We start from the raw sequence: 15,807 nt of genomic DNA, 5'->3' as shown, positions 1-15,807 counted from the left end.
GTTTATCCCTGCGAAAATTCTTATGTTCTGTGCTCGCCAAATTAAATCCTGAGAAAATCAAATTATTTTTTGAAAAAAATTGTCTCCCTAAAATATCTGCTCGCGAAAATTGATCCACTTAATTAAGATTAGTTCACTTGTAGGGTAAAATAAAACCAGCATTTTTGAGGTATGTTTACGTATTTCTCTTTAGTTAAACTCAATTGTTAATAGGTCGGTAAAGGAATTGACCAAATGTATTTACGATAAAAATAATTATAAGTGAGATGTTATTGTTTTATTTTTGTAATTCTAATTGGTGTCCATACCCCTTCATGAGGACAGCGGCGGAGACGAACAAGAAACTGGTCGAGAAGCTGACAACGCAAACACGATCCACAGTTTGTGCGATACATCGCCAGAAATCACGGTTGAACTTTTGATTGTTCTCTACGGAGGAGCGTTTCAAGATTTGTCGCATATTTTGTCTCTCCTCTTCGTGAAGAACCTCCTCCCTGTTTTGTGGCATGCAATGTTCTGAACGGCAAAGGTGGCGCAACATTTTCTCTCCGTAATACAATTTTTTCTCGGATAACTGAGTATGCAACTTGTGAATCATAAACCTGACTTTATTTTCGATTTTACTTGGCACGCGTGATGAAAAGAATCGTCCAAGACTGTTGGTGGTGGCATTTGTATCTCGGCAATAACCAACAAGTGGTCCAATGTAGACAAAAGCCAGTGTATGTAACCATCGTGGTACGGGTTTGGTGCCAGTCAGGTTCATGGAGATCATGTTAAAAACTAGTGCCAAGGAGATGAGCATCATACACACCATCAAGAAGTTGGTGATGAGGGGAGACACATCCGAATTGACCGGTATACTGTCCGCTACCATCATACACAAGAAACTCAAAGACAGGAAAGATTCGATAGCCAGGGAGATGCGCTCTCCGACGTTGGGAGGAGAGGAGAAAGTGAGAATAGCAAAGAAGGTGATAACCATGCTAGGGATGATGACGTTGAAGAGAAAGAAACCAGGTTGGCGACGCACGTGCACTGTGTAGATGATATTCGGGTATGGTTCTGGACAACATCTGAAAGAGATGGAAAAGACGCCAAGATAAGCCTTCCGTTGACCCTCTTCGCCTACGCGTGCCTTCGCTTTTTTTTATCTTTTGGAAGATCTTTTAATAAGCTTAACCATATTCAGCTCAAAGAATTTCGAAATCTTTATGAACAGAAGTTCTAAATCTTCTAAGTCCTTCGTACTATGAAAATTGAGGCTTTTTATATAGAAAAAGGTAGGAAGGAATTTGCGGGCCAGGCTTACTCTTTCTAAATAAGGAATGATTCTTACTCGTATCTTTTGACGAATCGCTTGGCTTTGGCTGAAATCAAATCAAATTCAGCGCTTGCCAAATAGAAAGAAGTGTCAGCTTTGTCATTGGCGTAGAACAAATCCAATTCATATCCATTATACGTCCAACTACCGAACTCCAGGTCACATTTTTGTTCGTCGAAAGGGAAGTTTTTGATGTCAATACTACAACTGCTCCGAACGATGGCTGGTGCGTACCTAGAAAAAAAAATGGGGGAATTGCATAATGTTAGGAAGTATTATTCTTCCGAGCAAGCAGGGATATTTTATAGCGGAGCTGGATGAAGGACGAGAATTGCTTAGCGGATTGCTTCTTTGTCTTTTCTATTGTAAACTGTTGATAATAGAAATCCATCTCTGTCCCCTTGAGTGTTCTGTTTTTATAAGAAAAATGAAGCAGACAAAGTATTCATGCAGTACGTTTGCACATATTTTGCTATGATGTTCCCGCTTTTCATCAAAATAATATTTGTAGAAGATACCCCAAAAGCTTCCTTGTAAATGAAATCTATTTTTATATGCGTGTGTTATGAATTTGAGAAGCTTTCATGATTTCTCTTTAAAAATTTCGGATGTAAATATTTTGACAAATATTGTTTCAATTGACTTGAAATTTTTTCCATAATCAGACATACCGACTTGCTATCTGAAAATATCAGTTAGAAAGTGAGGCACCCCGCGGTGTAGCGCGGTATTTCAAATGAAAAAGTACTATTTATAATCTTAGAGAAGAAGCTTCTTATAACGTTTATAATGTTTTTCATTTTTTTAAATTGCCATTCACCAATGTTTTACAGACCCTCTTGATAATTAAAAGTTTTTAATCGTGAACGATAAATGCAGCAGCTGAATCATGGGCTAAGAGAAAATCCAAATTTCACGAGTTCATATCAAATTTTAATGTCAGGGACAGAGATAGAAACACCCCTGTCTCAGTGCCCCGGTGGCATGATTTCAGTACATGATTTTTTTCAGTACATGGTTTCAGTACATGATTTTTTCCTACGTCACTGCAGTAATCAAATTTTTATTGCACTCATTTGTGAATTGAGATATAAATTGAATAAAGACAGCGACAATAAAAAACAGTTCTTGAATTCCCAAGCCATTTAGGATGATTACAAATGAGTGCAATAAAAATTTGATTACTGCAGTGACGTAGGAAAAAATCATGTACTGAAACCATGTACTGAAAAAAATCATGTACTGAAATCAGGCCACCGGGGCACTGAGACAGGGGTGTATAGAACAAGGCTTTTTAAATGTGCGTTATCCAGCTCCGCTATAATATATCCCTGGAGCAAGTATCATTTCGACATTCTTCATATGAATAGTTAATTCAATACCATTTGTTAAGTCCGTTGTGAAAAATGGAGACTTTTGTCTTGAAACGATACATCATGCCTGCTCCCACGCCACTCTTCGCGCTGAAAAACAAAAATGAAGAAATAATAGTGTCTTAAGAAGGTAATTATGCTAGTGGTCTTTTTTTTTCTGCTCCTCTACCGCTGTTTTCGAGGTGACCCTCGAAAGTAACGAGTTTAACATATTTCATTTTTCATTTTTAAAGAAGGCTTTCGAAGAAAAAAAAGACGGTCACTTGTTATAAAGAATGACGTCCGGCAGCCAAACTTTTGACGGATGAACATTAATGACGGTGATGTTATCAAAGTCCTTCGGATCCCACGTCAATTTGTCATTCTGCCAGTTCTGTGTAAAGAAATAACAATCAAGAATTTTAATAAACTTTATTTAAAAAGGCTTTGAACCATATTTTTTTTCCGAAGTAAACAATTTGGTTAGATTAGAGAGGGGTTTATCTAAAGAATCCTGCTTTACTAAAAATAGACAAAAAGAACGACAAATTTCATAAAAAACGACATATTTCGCCGTCCACAGCCCCGACCGAAAGTGACTGTACCACCCCGATTTATTCCCTTTCCTTTATCACGGGAATTAACTACATGTGGTATAAAAGAACGACAATTACGCATGCGTGTTACAATGCAGGATCCTTTAGAGGAACAGACTGAGAGTATAATATTTTTTCAGCTGAAGTGAACACACCCCTGTCTCACAGCCCCAGTAGAAATTTTTTTTCTACAGGGGGTGGGTAAACATTTTCTATCATTCTTAGCTTAAAAAACCAGTAGAGATAGTTTTTGAGTGCATTTTTTTCAGTTGAAACTTCGAATGGGGATGAAATCAAAGTCAATTTGCCAGGTGGTGAAATCAAAGTCAATTTGCCAGGTGGTGAAATCAAAGTCAATTTGCCAGGTGGTGAAATCAAAGTCAATTTGCCAGGGGGTGAAATTGCAGGGTATTTTTTCCACCGGGAAAAAAAATTTGGCCAAAATTCTCCAGTGCGGGACTGTAATAAAAGGGTGTGTTTACTATGGTGATAAAATCACAAGTTTAAGAAACTTTTCAAAATTTGTTGTTGGTGATAAAGTTAAATATGTTTTATATCAATTTCAAGTAGACTATGGAAGACATACCTGACGCACCCAGACGTTGCTGATCAAAGTTTGTTCTCGATCATCCTAAGGAAAAAGAAGGACAATCATTTAGTCAACTTAACTCGAATACAGAATTGTTAGAAATATTGGACTTCGTGATCTTGGATTTATCATGAATCGAAAATGGTACGAACAAATTCTTTATGAAGCCCGTAATGTTTTAACTTCAACCGTATATGTTTTCAGGTAAAATGAGACTTTTTCAATATTTATTAGAATGATTTTCAGAAATAGGTTGTAATATTTTTCTGAATAAGTTTAAAATTGTTTCTAACAATATGTAGGCATACTTTGGAGAAAAGAAATTGATTTTAGGTTTTATTAGAAGTCTGTTTCGGTCTGTAAAATACAATAACAGGTGCTAGCTCTTTTGCCTTGAGGGTTAGATCAAACTGTTTCATACTTATACGTCTTAGTGCACTGTTTTGCATGCCCTATTGGAAAGCATCCATGACTACTTGAGCGGTTAATATTTTTCCTGATAGGGCCGTTTACAACCTACATGTGAAATCCCTGTCTCACAGTACCGGTGAAACCTTTTCCCACATCAGGGATAAAAATTTTAACCAAAACTACAATTCTATTGCTCCAGGCTTGAAAAATCTAGGGGGATAGTTTTGGAGTGCAATTTCTAAACATTGAATTTCTAAACATTGAATTTCAAATGGGGATGAAATCAAAGTCAATTTCCCAATGGGACTGATATGAAATTGGAAGACATTTTTCCCACAGACGAAACTTTGGCCAAATCTTTCAGTGGGGTTGGGATCCAGTGGGTGACACAGGGGTGTTACACTTTTTCTTTATAAGAACAAACTATATAAGAACATAAGGCTTCGACGGCCAAAATGTTAAAAACAAGATAGGAACTATTTAAGGCTTTATGGTCTCAAAAACACTCGATTTCTTAGGAAAATGGGTAAAAATGGTCAAAAATTGGTTGAAATAAGAACATGTTAAGAACATTTTTAGGCTCGAAACTTAAAAATTTAAGAACATCCGAAGGCTTTAAAAAAAATTAGATGTGCTTATAAAAAAACGTGTTACATGAGAGCACTTACCAGTTGGACAAGCTGTACGTAAGCAATATCCAGGGTTGTGTTGACTGGTTTTGATTTGTCATTGATGGGTCTCACTTTGTTGTTATAGCCTGTGAATAATTTCTCAAACAGCCTCAGTTCTGCATCATTGCAACTGACAACATCCAGTAACACCACTGAAAGAAAAGCGCTGAAAAGTTTAAAGGAAACATGACTCTTCGAAATGCTAAAGATAACAGATATGAAATACTGACAGGTGATACTTACCTATAATAAAGACAAAGGTAATTTCCTTCTTCATTTTGCAATCTTCATTTTCGACTTCAAATCTGAAAGGAGAAAAAGAAGACTACTTAAAATTATTTTTATTTGCGAATGTTTTTCCCATGAAATACTGCCCCTCGTGCTTTCGTTTTTCATGAAAAGTTGAAGACCTTTGTTATGTCAAATTGAGGAAGAGTTTCTACTCAAATTTTTTAGCGACACCATTTTAAAAATCTTGTGATGTTTTCAAAACTTTCAAAAGTCGGAAATCAATGAAATTATTTCCTATTTCTGTTGACTTTTTCAGTTTCTGTGCAAAATAATTTTCAATTGACGGAGAAAGCGTCGACCAGCTTGTCAGAAAGATTGAATTGGTTTTAAGACATTCCACAGCAGGGTGTTGGTGAGTTGAAACCATTCAAATAGAAGTTGAGTAAGAGAATGAATAAATGATAGCTTACTTGGAAAGGTTAGATAAAAATTGAACAGAGTTACTTATTCCACGAAGGAATATGTTTTGGAAGTTGAAAACTGTGACTTCTATAACACAATGATGATATCTTTGATCAAAAATTTTAAAAGTGTGAAGTAAATTATGTTAATGTTTGAAATAAAACTTGATGAAAATATTGTTGATAAAATTTAGTGTTCTCTCTCTCCAGATGTAGATGTCCAGCAATGTATTTTAAATTATCGTCTCCTTTCTACTGACGTCAACTTTTATCAAACATGAAAAATTCTCTATTCACATAGAATTACTTTTTGTGTATGTATTCTCACCGCAACTTTGAAAACAAAGAAATTTGGGGTCAAAGTAGATGAGGCTTTGGAAGGATATCCAATTTGTTTTAACTTTCTTGTCTCTATCTTTTGTTCTTTGTTTTGATTTTACTCTCGATGGGGTTTTAATATTCTCAAAAATTATTGAATGAAATTTTCTCCTTAAAAATATATCAAACAATCTTTTGAAACACTTATTTTACAAAAGGGACTGGATATTTTGTTTCCTTACTTTCTTTGATAAAAGTTGGCGCAACATCTTCCACGTCACAGAGAATTCTTACTTGACTGGCAAAACGTAAAGACTGGTGTGATTGCTTTCATCTTATTTTAGACACATCAATCAAATCTTTAAAAGCGTTTGGTATTCATTTTATGATTATGATGGTGGTGAGAAACGGGCTGACAAATGCTGCTTGTGTGAAAACCGCTCTCCATTGTCTTCTGGGCAAATAGCAAACAAGATTAATTTGATGTACGTTGATGAATCAAAAAATTTACTTTTCATACTCAGAAGTATTTTGTTTGATTACAGTTTCGTTTGGATTTCAGTTTTTTGTTTTGGGAAGAAGATGCAGATTTTTGTTTTGATTGCATTCGTGTTGCTGAAAGAGGTTTTATCGGGTAAGTAATGATATTCTCAGTAGATATTAAATCGAATACATTTAAGGCCCCCCATGTTATCACAACTTAAATTTCTTTTCTATCAAAATCACGTTGATTACGTTTGTTCCTCCGATCACGCAATCACGCACTTTTAAAATCTTAAATCACGAAATCACGAACATGAAAAAACGTACCCTGAGTATCAGAGGTTGAGTTTTCAAAGAAAATAGTAACCTCTGAAGACCAATAATAGAAATTTTATCGCGCATGTGTCAATCTAATCACTAAAGAAAAAATCAAAGATGAAAAGCAAATATTACCATATTAATGTCTAGCAGACTGTATCAGTATGCAGTTTACTATTTACGAATTCCCCAGAAACCTCCAAGTTTAATTGAAAGTAGTTTCTTTCAAAAGAAATCTTTTACATGATCCCCAAATGTATAACAATAATTACTAAACTTTTAATTATGGAAATGTCAATTTAATTGAATCGAAATAATAGGCAGACTTTATGGTCGTGTTCAGACCAAGGTTTAAAGCAATTAGGTCTACATTTTTCTTTTATATTCCTTTTGTATTTAACGGCACGCTCCTCATTAGTTAAACCAAAGTTTAAAAAGGAATCACCCTCTGGTTTAAAAAAAAAGTTTTTACGATTTCGTTACAGTTTTCTGAATAGATGAAATCAGAATTCGCAGGTGAAAAGCATGCTCCTTTTGTAAATGAAGAAAAAAGAACGTGAAATTTATGACTTAGAGACGCTCGGAGCATCTCTAGCAGTAATGACTTCAACGAACACGAATTACTGTTTTGCAGAGAGATTCCCTGAAATCTTTTTTGTTTCAAAGTACCTCAAGAGAGAAGATGACATGATTATAAGTTAGGAAAGGAGATTCCTCGAGATCGCCAATCGATGATGACAAAAGAAAAGTGATTATAATTGAATTCCCATATCAACAAAGTACTACTTAAACCTTAAACTTAAACATTCAGGTCTGAACACGACCTATGTTATGATTCTCTATCACTGACTCTTTTTAAAAAGCATTGTGTTTTCAACGACGGAAATAAAAATATCAACTTTGAACTTCATCCAAGATCTTGGATGGTCGTCATGGTTATTTTTGTCTTCGTTGATTGCGCGCTGAATAGAATCTGGATTGGTCGGCACAGCGTTGATATATGATTTCGACCTGTGCTTTTCACGGTAGAAAAAACGCCAATCGCGCCAAAACTGCTGGGGACCTCATTGAACAAAGCCAACATTTCTTGCAAAAAAAAAACTTCTTCATCAGATTTAGGTAAATGACAATTTTGTATGACTGATCATAAGAATGATGGTAGAATACAATTTCGCGATCTTTTTTTAAAAAGGTGACCCCCCTGGATTTTTTTCCAATTTTTCAGGACCCCGTTGGATTTTTTTCTCCCATTTCTGTAGACCACCCTGGATTTTCGACCTCGTTATACTGACCACCCTGGATTTTCAACAAAATTATACTGACTGCTCTGGATTTTATCATTCAAAAAACCAGACCACCCTGGATTTTTTATTTTCCTGACCACCCTGGACCACACCTCCTCAACATAGGGGGTACAGACTATTTCTGAAATAGCCCATTTCTGGCGGACCACCAGGACAGTTTAGAGATGGTACGAGGTATCGCTGAGTCATCCATAACTTTCAAAATGTCTGAGGTTAAACCATCTAAATATACATCAATAATTTCGAAACATCCCATTAACTTGTTTTTGAGTTTCTATTGTATACCTGTAGCTTAAATCTTTGACTTTTATGCTTATATTTCATCATAACACTTTCATCTCCATTTTTCGAGGTCTGTTCATTTTCTAGGCGCCAGAACAATTCATTGGGGTCAGATTTTGAGAAAGATTTGAGTAAAGCTCTTAGAATTTACTGAGCACCAAAAACATTTCAACAACATTAATCCTGCTTGAAATTGTAAAATCAATTTTACACTTCTGTCTAATAACCCTAGGGGAACTTTTTCCCACAATTAGACCCAGATTTTTAATACATTTTTTGCACAAAAGATCATGAAATTTCGCAAAGAATTGTTCAGATTTTGATTTGAGAAAGCTCTTCTATGGTTATTATCTCTATAGCATGATTTAGGCTCTCTAACGTACAAATAAACTGATCGATCAAATTTCGTTATCTTTCGTTTTCAGACACTCATGAAGACATTTACAAAATTCTTTCTGAATCTGAGATGACAATAGATGAAGATTTAGTGCGCCGCTCCACCACCACCAGGAACGCCAGAGCTGTGGATCCATACCTGCTTACTATGGCTCCTCGTAATCAAGACGATGATGAGATGCGGCTCGTTTCTCATTTACTCAATAATTATAACAAAGAAGTTCGACCAGTTCAAAACAAAAGCGACGCTGTACAAGTTATTTTTGGGATGGCCTACACACAATTATTAGATTTAGTAAGATATCCATCTGCTTAACTTTTACATTTTCCTTTCCAGGATTTACTTTAAATAGGTGGGTTATTTACCGCCTAGCTTTAAACTACTTTTTTTCTCTTCTTGAGATTGTGTGATTCTTGAAGATTTCAGGGTTATATAAAGGGTCTATTTATGGTGCAGATTAATATTTGTTTCCTTCGTTTTTTGCAGGAAGAAAAGAATCAAGTTTTAGTGAGCAATGTGTGGATTAGAATGGTAAGAAAGTCTCGCATCTTCTTCTTCTTCTTCTTCTTCTTCTTCTTCTTCTTCTTCTATCTCTTTCATCAAGCATCAAGATAACCTTCTTCCAAATTCAAAATTAAATTACAAAGTGACTTAGTTATTAAGTGACCAAATATTTTAGCCAATAAGGATAAAGTAAAGGAGCTTAGAGCCAATAGGGTACCGTGAAAAGCACATACCGAAATCATATATCAACCTGTGACGACCAATCGCAATTCTATTCAGTGGGTTATCAACGTGGGGAAAAGTAAAAGTATGTCTATTATTTCGATTCCATTGAAGTAACCAAGGATTTATTATACACTCGATATACAAGTAACAGATTTTTGCCAATTTCTCGTGTACTACCCTAGCTATGTCCGCAGTAATGATATTATTGTTCACTCTCCTTCCCTAATTAAATGATTTTTCGAAGCATTTTTATTGCATTTCTTATCGAAAATCACTCATCCAATTCCCAAAAGAGACTTAAAACTTTCCTGTGAGAGTCAGATTCTTCCAACTAATTGCCAGTTATAAGTCGTTATGACGTTTCAAGCTGTGAGAAAGATGCAAAAGAGGTGTTGTGTATAAGAAATTTAAAGTTGACACCGGAAATTTTCAAACTTCAACCTCAAAAAAACCACCTTGCCACCACGTGCCTCCAAAGGATTTTCATACCACAGTGGAGCCAAGACACTCAAGTCTAATGTATGTTAATTTCAGCTCTTCTGGGGACAGTCTTGGAAAGATATTTCCCATTGAAAATTTCGTGTCACTATAAGCACTTTGTCTGAATTTCTTGTCTATTGGTGTTTTTCTCACATTAGATTTCACCAATGTATCCAGCTTGGAATGCTAGCCTTACTTTCAAACTTTTTTTTCTGCAAATGTACAAAACGAAAGAGCTAGAGAACTTTTTAAAAACAAGACTGATAAACATTTTTAAAAATCAGACATCTTCGAGCCGCCATGACAGTTGTCCTTTGCGGACAAAGCTAGAACATCAATTATGTTTTCTGAAACAATGAAAATACAATGATCGCTCTCCATCGTTTCATGAGTCGTTTATCCAGTGTACAGGGTGTCCCTAATTAAAGTATCGAGTTTGAACATACGATTGAGTAGAAAAGTTTGTGTGTGTTATCGCTAAAATATAAGAATGTTCTCCATCACACAGGCTTATTACAAAAGGTAGTTACAACGTAAAAATTAATCGTAATGACAAAGAAAAAAGAGGGAGAGCTTAAAATACAATTTTGTGAACACGCACATAAAACTTTCTACTCATAATTGTGTTTCGACTCGATACTTTAATTAGGGACACCCTGTATAATAAATCTTTGAAGTAACATTACCATAATTAATAGTTTAGTAACTACTGTTATACATTTGGGAATCATGTAAAATGTTTCTTTTAAAAGAAACTCATTTCAATTAGACTTAGAGTTTTCTGGGGAATTTTCCAATAGTAAACATGCATACTTGATACAGTCTGTTAGACATTAATATGGTAGCATTTGCTCTTCATCTTTGATTCTTTTTACAGTGATTAGATTGACAAATGCGCGATAAAATTTCTCTACTTGGTCTTCAGAGGTTGATATATTCTTTGAAAACTTAACCTCTGATACTCAGGGTACCAATAAGGATAATAAATCATAGTTAATTTTAGAATTTCAGGGTATTGGTCTCGCTCACCAGGGACGATTTTTTTGCTTATTTTTCCATTGGTAATGCTATTCTCGGGTAATAAACGTCCCCTGCTAATTAATTTTTCTAAAATTTTCCACCCAGGACATTTTTCTTCCAACCCCTTTCCCCCGGTTATTCCAAACCTCCCGTTTATTTAGTAAGATGAAAATTCGAAATATCTTACTTTGTCAAATAATTATTCATCTGTTACAGCGTTGGTTTAACCATTTATTAAAATGGGATCCTTCAGACTATGGTGGCATCAAGTCCATAAATTTGCCACCGCAGTTGATTTGGGTTCCGGATATCGTGTTGTATAACAAGTAGGTTTCATTCTTTTTTTGTTGAGTTTCAACTTTTTTTCAAACCTCAAACGAACAAGGCCCTAGCCATGTTGTTCTAAATTATACCAGGCCTTGAATTTAGAGTGTATGGTCAAGCCTTTTATTGCTCGCTCCTTTTTTGTTGAGTTTTCAACAGGTTTTCAAACAAGCTGGTTTGTAAACCTTTTGCTATTGAAATTTTCATAGCAAATAGTTCAATTAGTTAAATAGTTCCAGTATTCAAAACTCAAAAAGTTTGCTCTACTTTAGAGGGATCAAAAGCTTTTTTTTTTTCACTTCCGAACGCTGTAAAATCTGAAAATGAAAAATAACTTGTTATCTCTCCAACTTAATACTTAATGATTTTTCAGTGCAGAAGAGACGTTGGGTGCAGGCCAAATGGATCAATTCAAAACGAAGATTATTTTGCAGCACGATGGTCTTAATAAATGGTTTGCACCCACTATTTTACGTAGTAGGTGCTCCATCAATGTAGAATTTTTTCCTTTTGATGATCAGAAATGTGATTTGAAGTTTTTGAGTTGGACATATGACGGTTTGAGGATTAACATCACGAACTCTTCACCTACCGCTGACCTTGCAACCTATCTACCCAGTGGTGAATTTGAGTTGATCTCAGCAGAAGTTGTTCGCAAAATAACCAAATACCCGTAAGTCTACCCTCGACTTTTACGTTATAGACATGTGGTATAACCAGTCTAGTTTATATCTAAATAGCGTTTAAGAAAAATCCGTTTTGAAACAAGACGCAAGTAATATCTTTCTACAAAAACCTAATCATCATTTCAATCATCTTTGATCATAGTCCTTTACTAAGTTACCCCTTTCTCGCACTGGAACGCCTTCCCACTGGTTAAATTAGCCAAAATGTCGTCCCCGGTGAAAAATAATACTCCGATTCTGTCCCCACTGAAAATTGAACCAATCCTCACTGCAAAATATTATGTAATATTATGTAATATTATGCTATTATTCCTATCCCCACTGAATTTTCTAACTTGAAAATAAAAGAATTTAAATCCCCAGAAATAAAAAGCATGGGAATATCAATCCCCATCGAGTTCCAGTCCGTTATTTTTACCCCCATTGGCTGCTATCATAGCTGTATTTTTTATTGTGCTACACATGACTTCAGGTGACTTCGTAATTAGAAACTGAGGTTTTTTTGTTTTTCTGTGCATTAAGGTGGGTAGCAAAGTATTTAAGAAAGAGGATTTGGAAAAGCGCAAAATTTGCGTGGGATAAGAAGAAGTATCGCTACGGTCCATATTTTGTAGTTCCCAGGATCGTACATTAGTGTGTGGTCATGATCTAAAAGAGCAATTCAACTAATTTGTAACTATTTGCTAATACTTTAATGGTTTTTTAAGAGTAAAAATTTTTTTTGCCCCCGCAACGAGCGTAGCGAGTGAGGAGGCCTTCATAGCTTCACGCAAGGATATTGGACAGGAATCTCGAATCTTTGCGCGCGCGTTTGTTCGTATTGTATGTTCCGGCCAATTAAGTGTTCCGCAAAAATATGAACAAGATACCGGCAAAGTACAAAAAAGTAGAATGTAGCATATGAATCCAAAATTGAATGTGAATCGATGTAAACAAACTTTTTTTTTGGTCTTCAAAATAGATTTACCTCACTTAGAGTGTTTTCACTGTTTGTTCAGTGTGGTAAATCTATTTGGAAAACCTGAAAAAAGTTTGTATAGGCGCATACATTCAACTTTTTCAGTTGTGATAGCCTACGTAATAACTTGCGCTCCAGTAGTTTGGTGAAATAGCTCCAATTCTGGCTTTCCAAGTTAGGAGGGACCTTCCAGAAGGCATTTAACGGTGGTTAGACTAGGCACACAGACAGTCATACAGAAACACCATAAAGTGAAAGTATATAGCTATAAACTCAAAAAGTCTAGCTTCCTGAAGGCACGTCTCTTCATTGTCTGCGCTGCGATCATCTTAATGGATTCAATCAGCTTTTAGTTTGGAGAAAAGATTGCATCATGAAAAAGTACTATGCACTTTAAAAAAAATTAGGCGCATTTCAACTTTTCTCGACGGTACGTCTGAATGGACCACAATGGCATATCTTTATTTTTCTTTTGACCAACAACATAAAAGATTTTGCTTGAGAAGTACAATCAAAGCGTAGGCGAGTGGAGTCCGGGCCTTAGCTAGGATTGGTTTCTATTTCGCCCTATTTAAGATGGCGCAGAACTTTTTGATAAATTTTATCCGCAGTATCCTCTTGACTATTGTTTATTAGGCAAAGTAGCAATAGAGAATCAATCAATCAATCAATCAGTAATTAAATCAATCAATAATCAAATCAATTAATTATTCCTGATTATTTTTTATGTTTCAATCTTTAAAGCATTAAAAGCTTTATCTCGTCAACCTGTTCCGACAAGCTCGTTTCTTGAACCCGTCTTACATTTAAAATCTATTCCATGTAAATTGGAAGTTTGTTTTGCTACCATGTACAAAACACTCTCAAGGAAGATACTCTCGGGTATCTAATAAACGTACATGTACGTTTATTAATTTTAACAAAAATTTTCCTCAATGTCAAGTGCCTACTTTTGTTTCTAATGATAAATATCCATCTTTGACTTTTGAGGTTTGTTCTACTCGTCAAAAGAAAGCAAATTACCCAATATTTACCCCCTGACCTCATTAAAAAGATCCTTCAATTAGGTTTGCATGCCTCCATTTTCGACCATGTACGTTTATTCGCTACTGTACGTTTATTAGGTACTCGAGTAGTCTAATTACTCTGATATGGTTTCCACATGATAGCAAAAATGAATGCCAATTTAAGTGGAATAAACTTTAGCTTGCAAAACATAAGAGTCATTTCTTTTTAATTAGATTTTTTCATGTCTTCGTCGAAACCTTAATTATAACTAGGCCATCGTTTTTATTTATTTAGATGGAGTGTTATTGTTATTATTTTCAGGAAAAAAGAAAATCTTTTATTTCTTCGTTTACCCAAACGTGTAGTTACTTACTATTTTTTTGTCCCCATGCATTTCTTATAATCTTGCAATTGACATTGTTATGATTATACAATTTATTATAGAATTCTTTAAATATTATATTGCTGCGGTGGCATGTTAGTGTAAGCTATGTACTAGTCTTATGAATGAAGGTAGAGAGTCTATCACCATATTTCCCTAACACCCTCCCTCGAAGTGCTTGGAATTTGAACACAGTCCATTGCGGTGCAAGTTTGTCATCGAAACCTTCAAACTACCATTCGGCAGAATGTTACTGAGACACAGTGATAGCCTTATCCAGATGGTGAGTGAATGTATACCGAGTTTATCGTTCTACATCTGCAATTTGAGCTTTACCAATTTATTTTTTCTTGTAGGTGTTGTGACGAGCCCTACCCTCATGTCACCTTCACCATTCACATCAGACGGAAGACTTTGTTCTATTTCAACAACCTGATTGTTCCCTGCTTCCTCATCACTGCACTTGGATTGTTGACATTCGTGCTACCCCCGGCAACGGGTGAACGCGTTACCTTGGTGATCACGACATTGTTAGCAATGACAGTCTTCATGTTGATGATAGCAGAAAAGACGCCCACCACATCAAAAGTTACGCCCCTGATCGGTAAGTTCTTCATCGCTTCGATGGTCATCATTGGGTTATCTTTGATCGCAACCTGCATCGTGCTCAACCTCTATGAATGCACTAGGGCCGTCGAAAGTGTTCCTAAACCAATAAGGATTATCGTGCTGGAATATCTAGCGCCCTTCCTGAGGGTGGATCCACCCATTCAACGTAAATTGGCACGCCCTCGTTCCAATCAGCAAGTTGACACCGCAGTGCACGAAAAACATGGTACAACAGAAGTGACCACAGGTAATGGAGCTTGGCGTTTCCATGACAACTTCCACCCTGCCCATCACCATCACCATCACCACCATCACAGAGAAGAGACGTCAAGACAGCGCAATGTCGCTGTTCTGCCTAAAGAAATCTCAGAGGGTATTGCAGTGTTGAGTGAACGAGCCAAGCAACAAGAGAAATTTGATGAGCTGACGGAAGAATGGCAAGCAGTCGCTAAAGTGGCGGACCGCCTCTTCCTGATCATCTTTTTGTTGACGATTGCCATCACAACTGTTTACATTTTCGTTAACAGACCTGATCCCGACTCTATTTGAAATCTGGAAGCAGGATGAAACATTGTTTATATGTAGTATTATCAAATCTATACGAGAACTACCATCAAGGTCATAATATTTAAGAGAAAAAGAGAAATTCCCCAGGAAGTTTTGAAACCACAATCGATTTGTAAGTGCTCTAAAGTAGGTTCGAAGGGTAGAGTTTTAACGCTAGACTTAAGGCCTTAGGATCGGAGGATCCAAAAGTTCAAAAATAGTCCAATAAGGCTCAGAATATAGCCTGGAAATCTGCCAAACCCTCCCAAATTGAATTATTTGATCAAATTAAAGAGATAGCCCAAAATCGACTTTCTCGCCGGTATTT

General features: G+C 35.9%; 2 protein-coding genes across 3 annotated transcripts; one reads left to right on the top strand and one right to left on the bottom strand.

The window, feature by feature from the left end:
* Nucleotides 1-161: 161 nt before the first annotated feature.
* Nucleotides 162-6,251, bottom strand: LOC136814064 (neuronal acetylcholine receptor subunit alpha-6-like). 2 transcript variants are annotated; one of them, XM_067070569.1, is made up of 8 exons: nucleotides 6,196-6,251; nucleotides 5,187-5,248; nucleotides 4,941-5,095; nucleotides 3,859-3,903; nucleotides 2,961-3,070; nucleotides 2,707-2,787; nucleotides 1,340-1,558; nucleotides 162-1,076 (listed from the first exon to the last, which is right to left on the bottom strand). In XM_067070569.1, the coding sequence occupies exons 2-8, from the start codon at nucleotides 5,218-5,220 to the stop codon at nucleotides 278-280; spliced, it is 1,443 nt and encodes a 480-aa protein (XP_066926670.1). In that variant the 5' UTR covers nucleotides 5,221-5,248; nucleotides 6,196-6,251; the 3' UTR covers nucleotides 162-277. The 2 variants fall into 2 exon arrangements, with proteins under 2 accessions (XP_066926670.1, XP_066926665.1); XM_067070564.1 differs by lacking the exon at nucleotides 6,196-6,251 and adding an exon at nucleotides 5,645-6,079.
* Nucleotides 6,195-15,605, top strand: LOC136814055 (neuronal acetylcholine receptor subunit alpha-3-like). Its single transcript, XM_067070556.1, has 6 exons — nucleotides 6,195-6,587; nucleotides 8,766-9,031; nucleotides 9,224-9,268; nucleotides 11,183-11,292; nucleotides 11,664-11,963; nucleotides 14,681-15,605. Exons 1-6 carry the CDS (start codon nucleotides 6,437-6,439, stop codon nucleotides 15,480-15,482), a joined length of 1,674 nt encoding a protein of 557 aa, XP_066926657.1. The 5' UTR covers nucleotides 6,195-6,436; the 3' UTR covers nucleotides 15,483-15,605.
* Nucleotides 15,606-15,807: the final 202 nt, after the last annotated feature.

The sequence above is a fragment of the Clytia hemisphaerica genome, unplaced genomic scaffold (assembly GCF_902728285.1).
Source record: "Clytia hemisphaerica strain Z4C2 unplaced genomic scaffold, Clytia hemisphaerica genome assembly, whole genome shotgun sequence".
NCBI lineage: Eukaryota > Metazoa > Cnidaria > Hydrozoa > Leptothecata > Clytiidae > Clytia > Clytia hemisphaerica.
Note: the sequence above shows the minus strand (reverse complement) of the source record. Positions and strands in the feature narration are given on the sequence as shown.

Bases quoted from the DNA above. Each gene is read 5' to 3' on its own strand.
- LOC136814064 (XM_067070569.1), bottom strand. From the start codon at position 5,220: ATGAAGAAGGAAATTACCTTTGTCTTTATTATAG. The intron at 1,559-2,706 runs GTATTGAATTAA...TTTTTTTTCTAG, and splicing joins CACAACGGACTTAACAAATG to GTACGCACCAGCCATCGTTC. The intron at 1,077-1,339 runs GTAAGAATCATT...CATCTCTTTCAG, and splicing joins CGATTCGTCAAAAGATACGA to ATGTTGTCCAGAACCATACC.
- LOC136814055 (XM_067070556.1), top strand. From the start codon at position 6,437: ATGTACGTTGATGAATCAAAAAATTTACTTTTCATACTCAGAAGTATT. The intron at 9,269-11,182 runs GTAAGAAAGTCT...CATCTGTTACAG, and splicing joins GCAATGTGTGGATTAGAATG to CGTTGGTTTAACCATTTATT. The intron at 11,293-11,663 runs GTAGGTTTCATT...ATGATTTTTCAG, and splicing joins GATATCGTGTTGTATAACAA to TGCAGAAGAGACGTTGGGTG.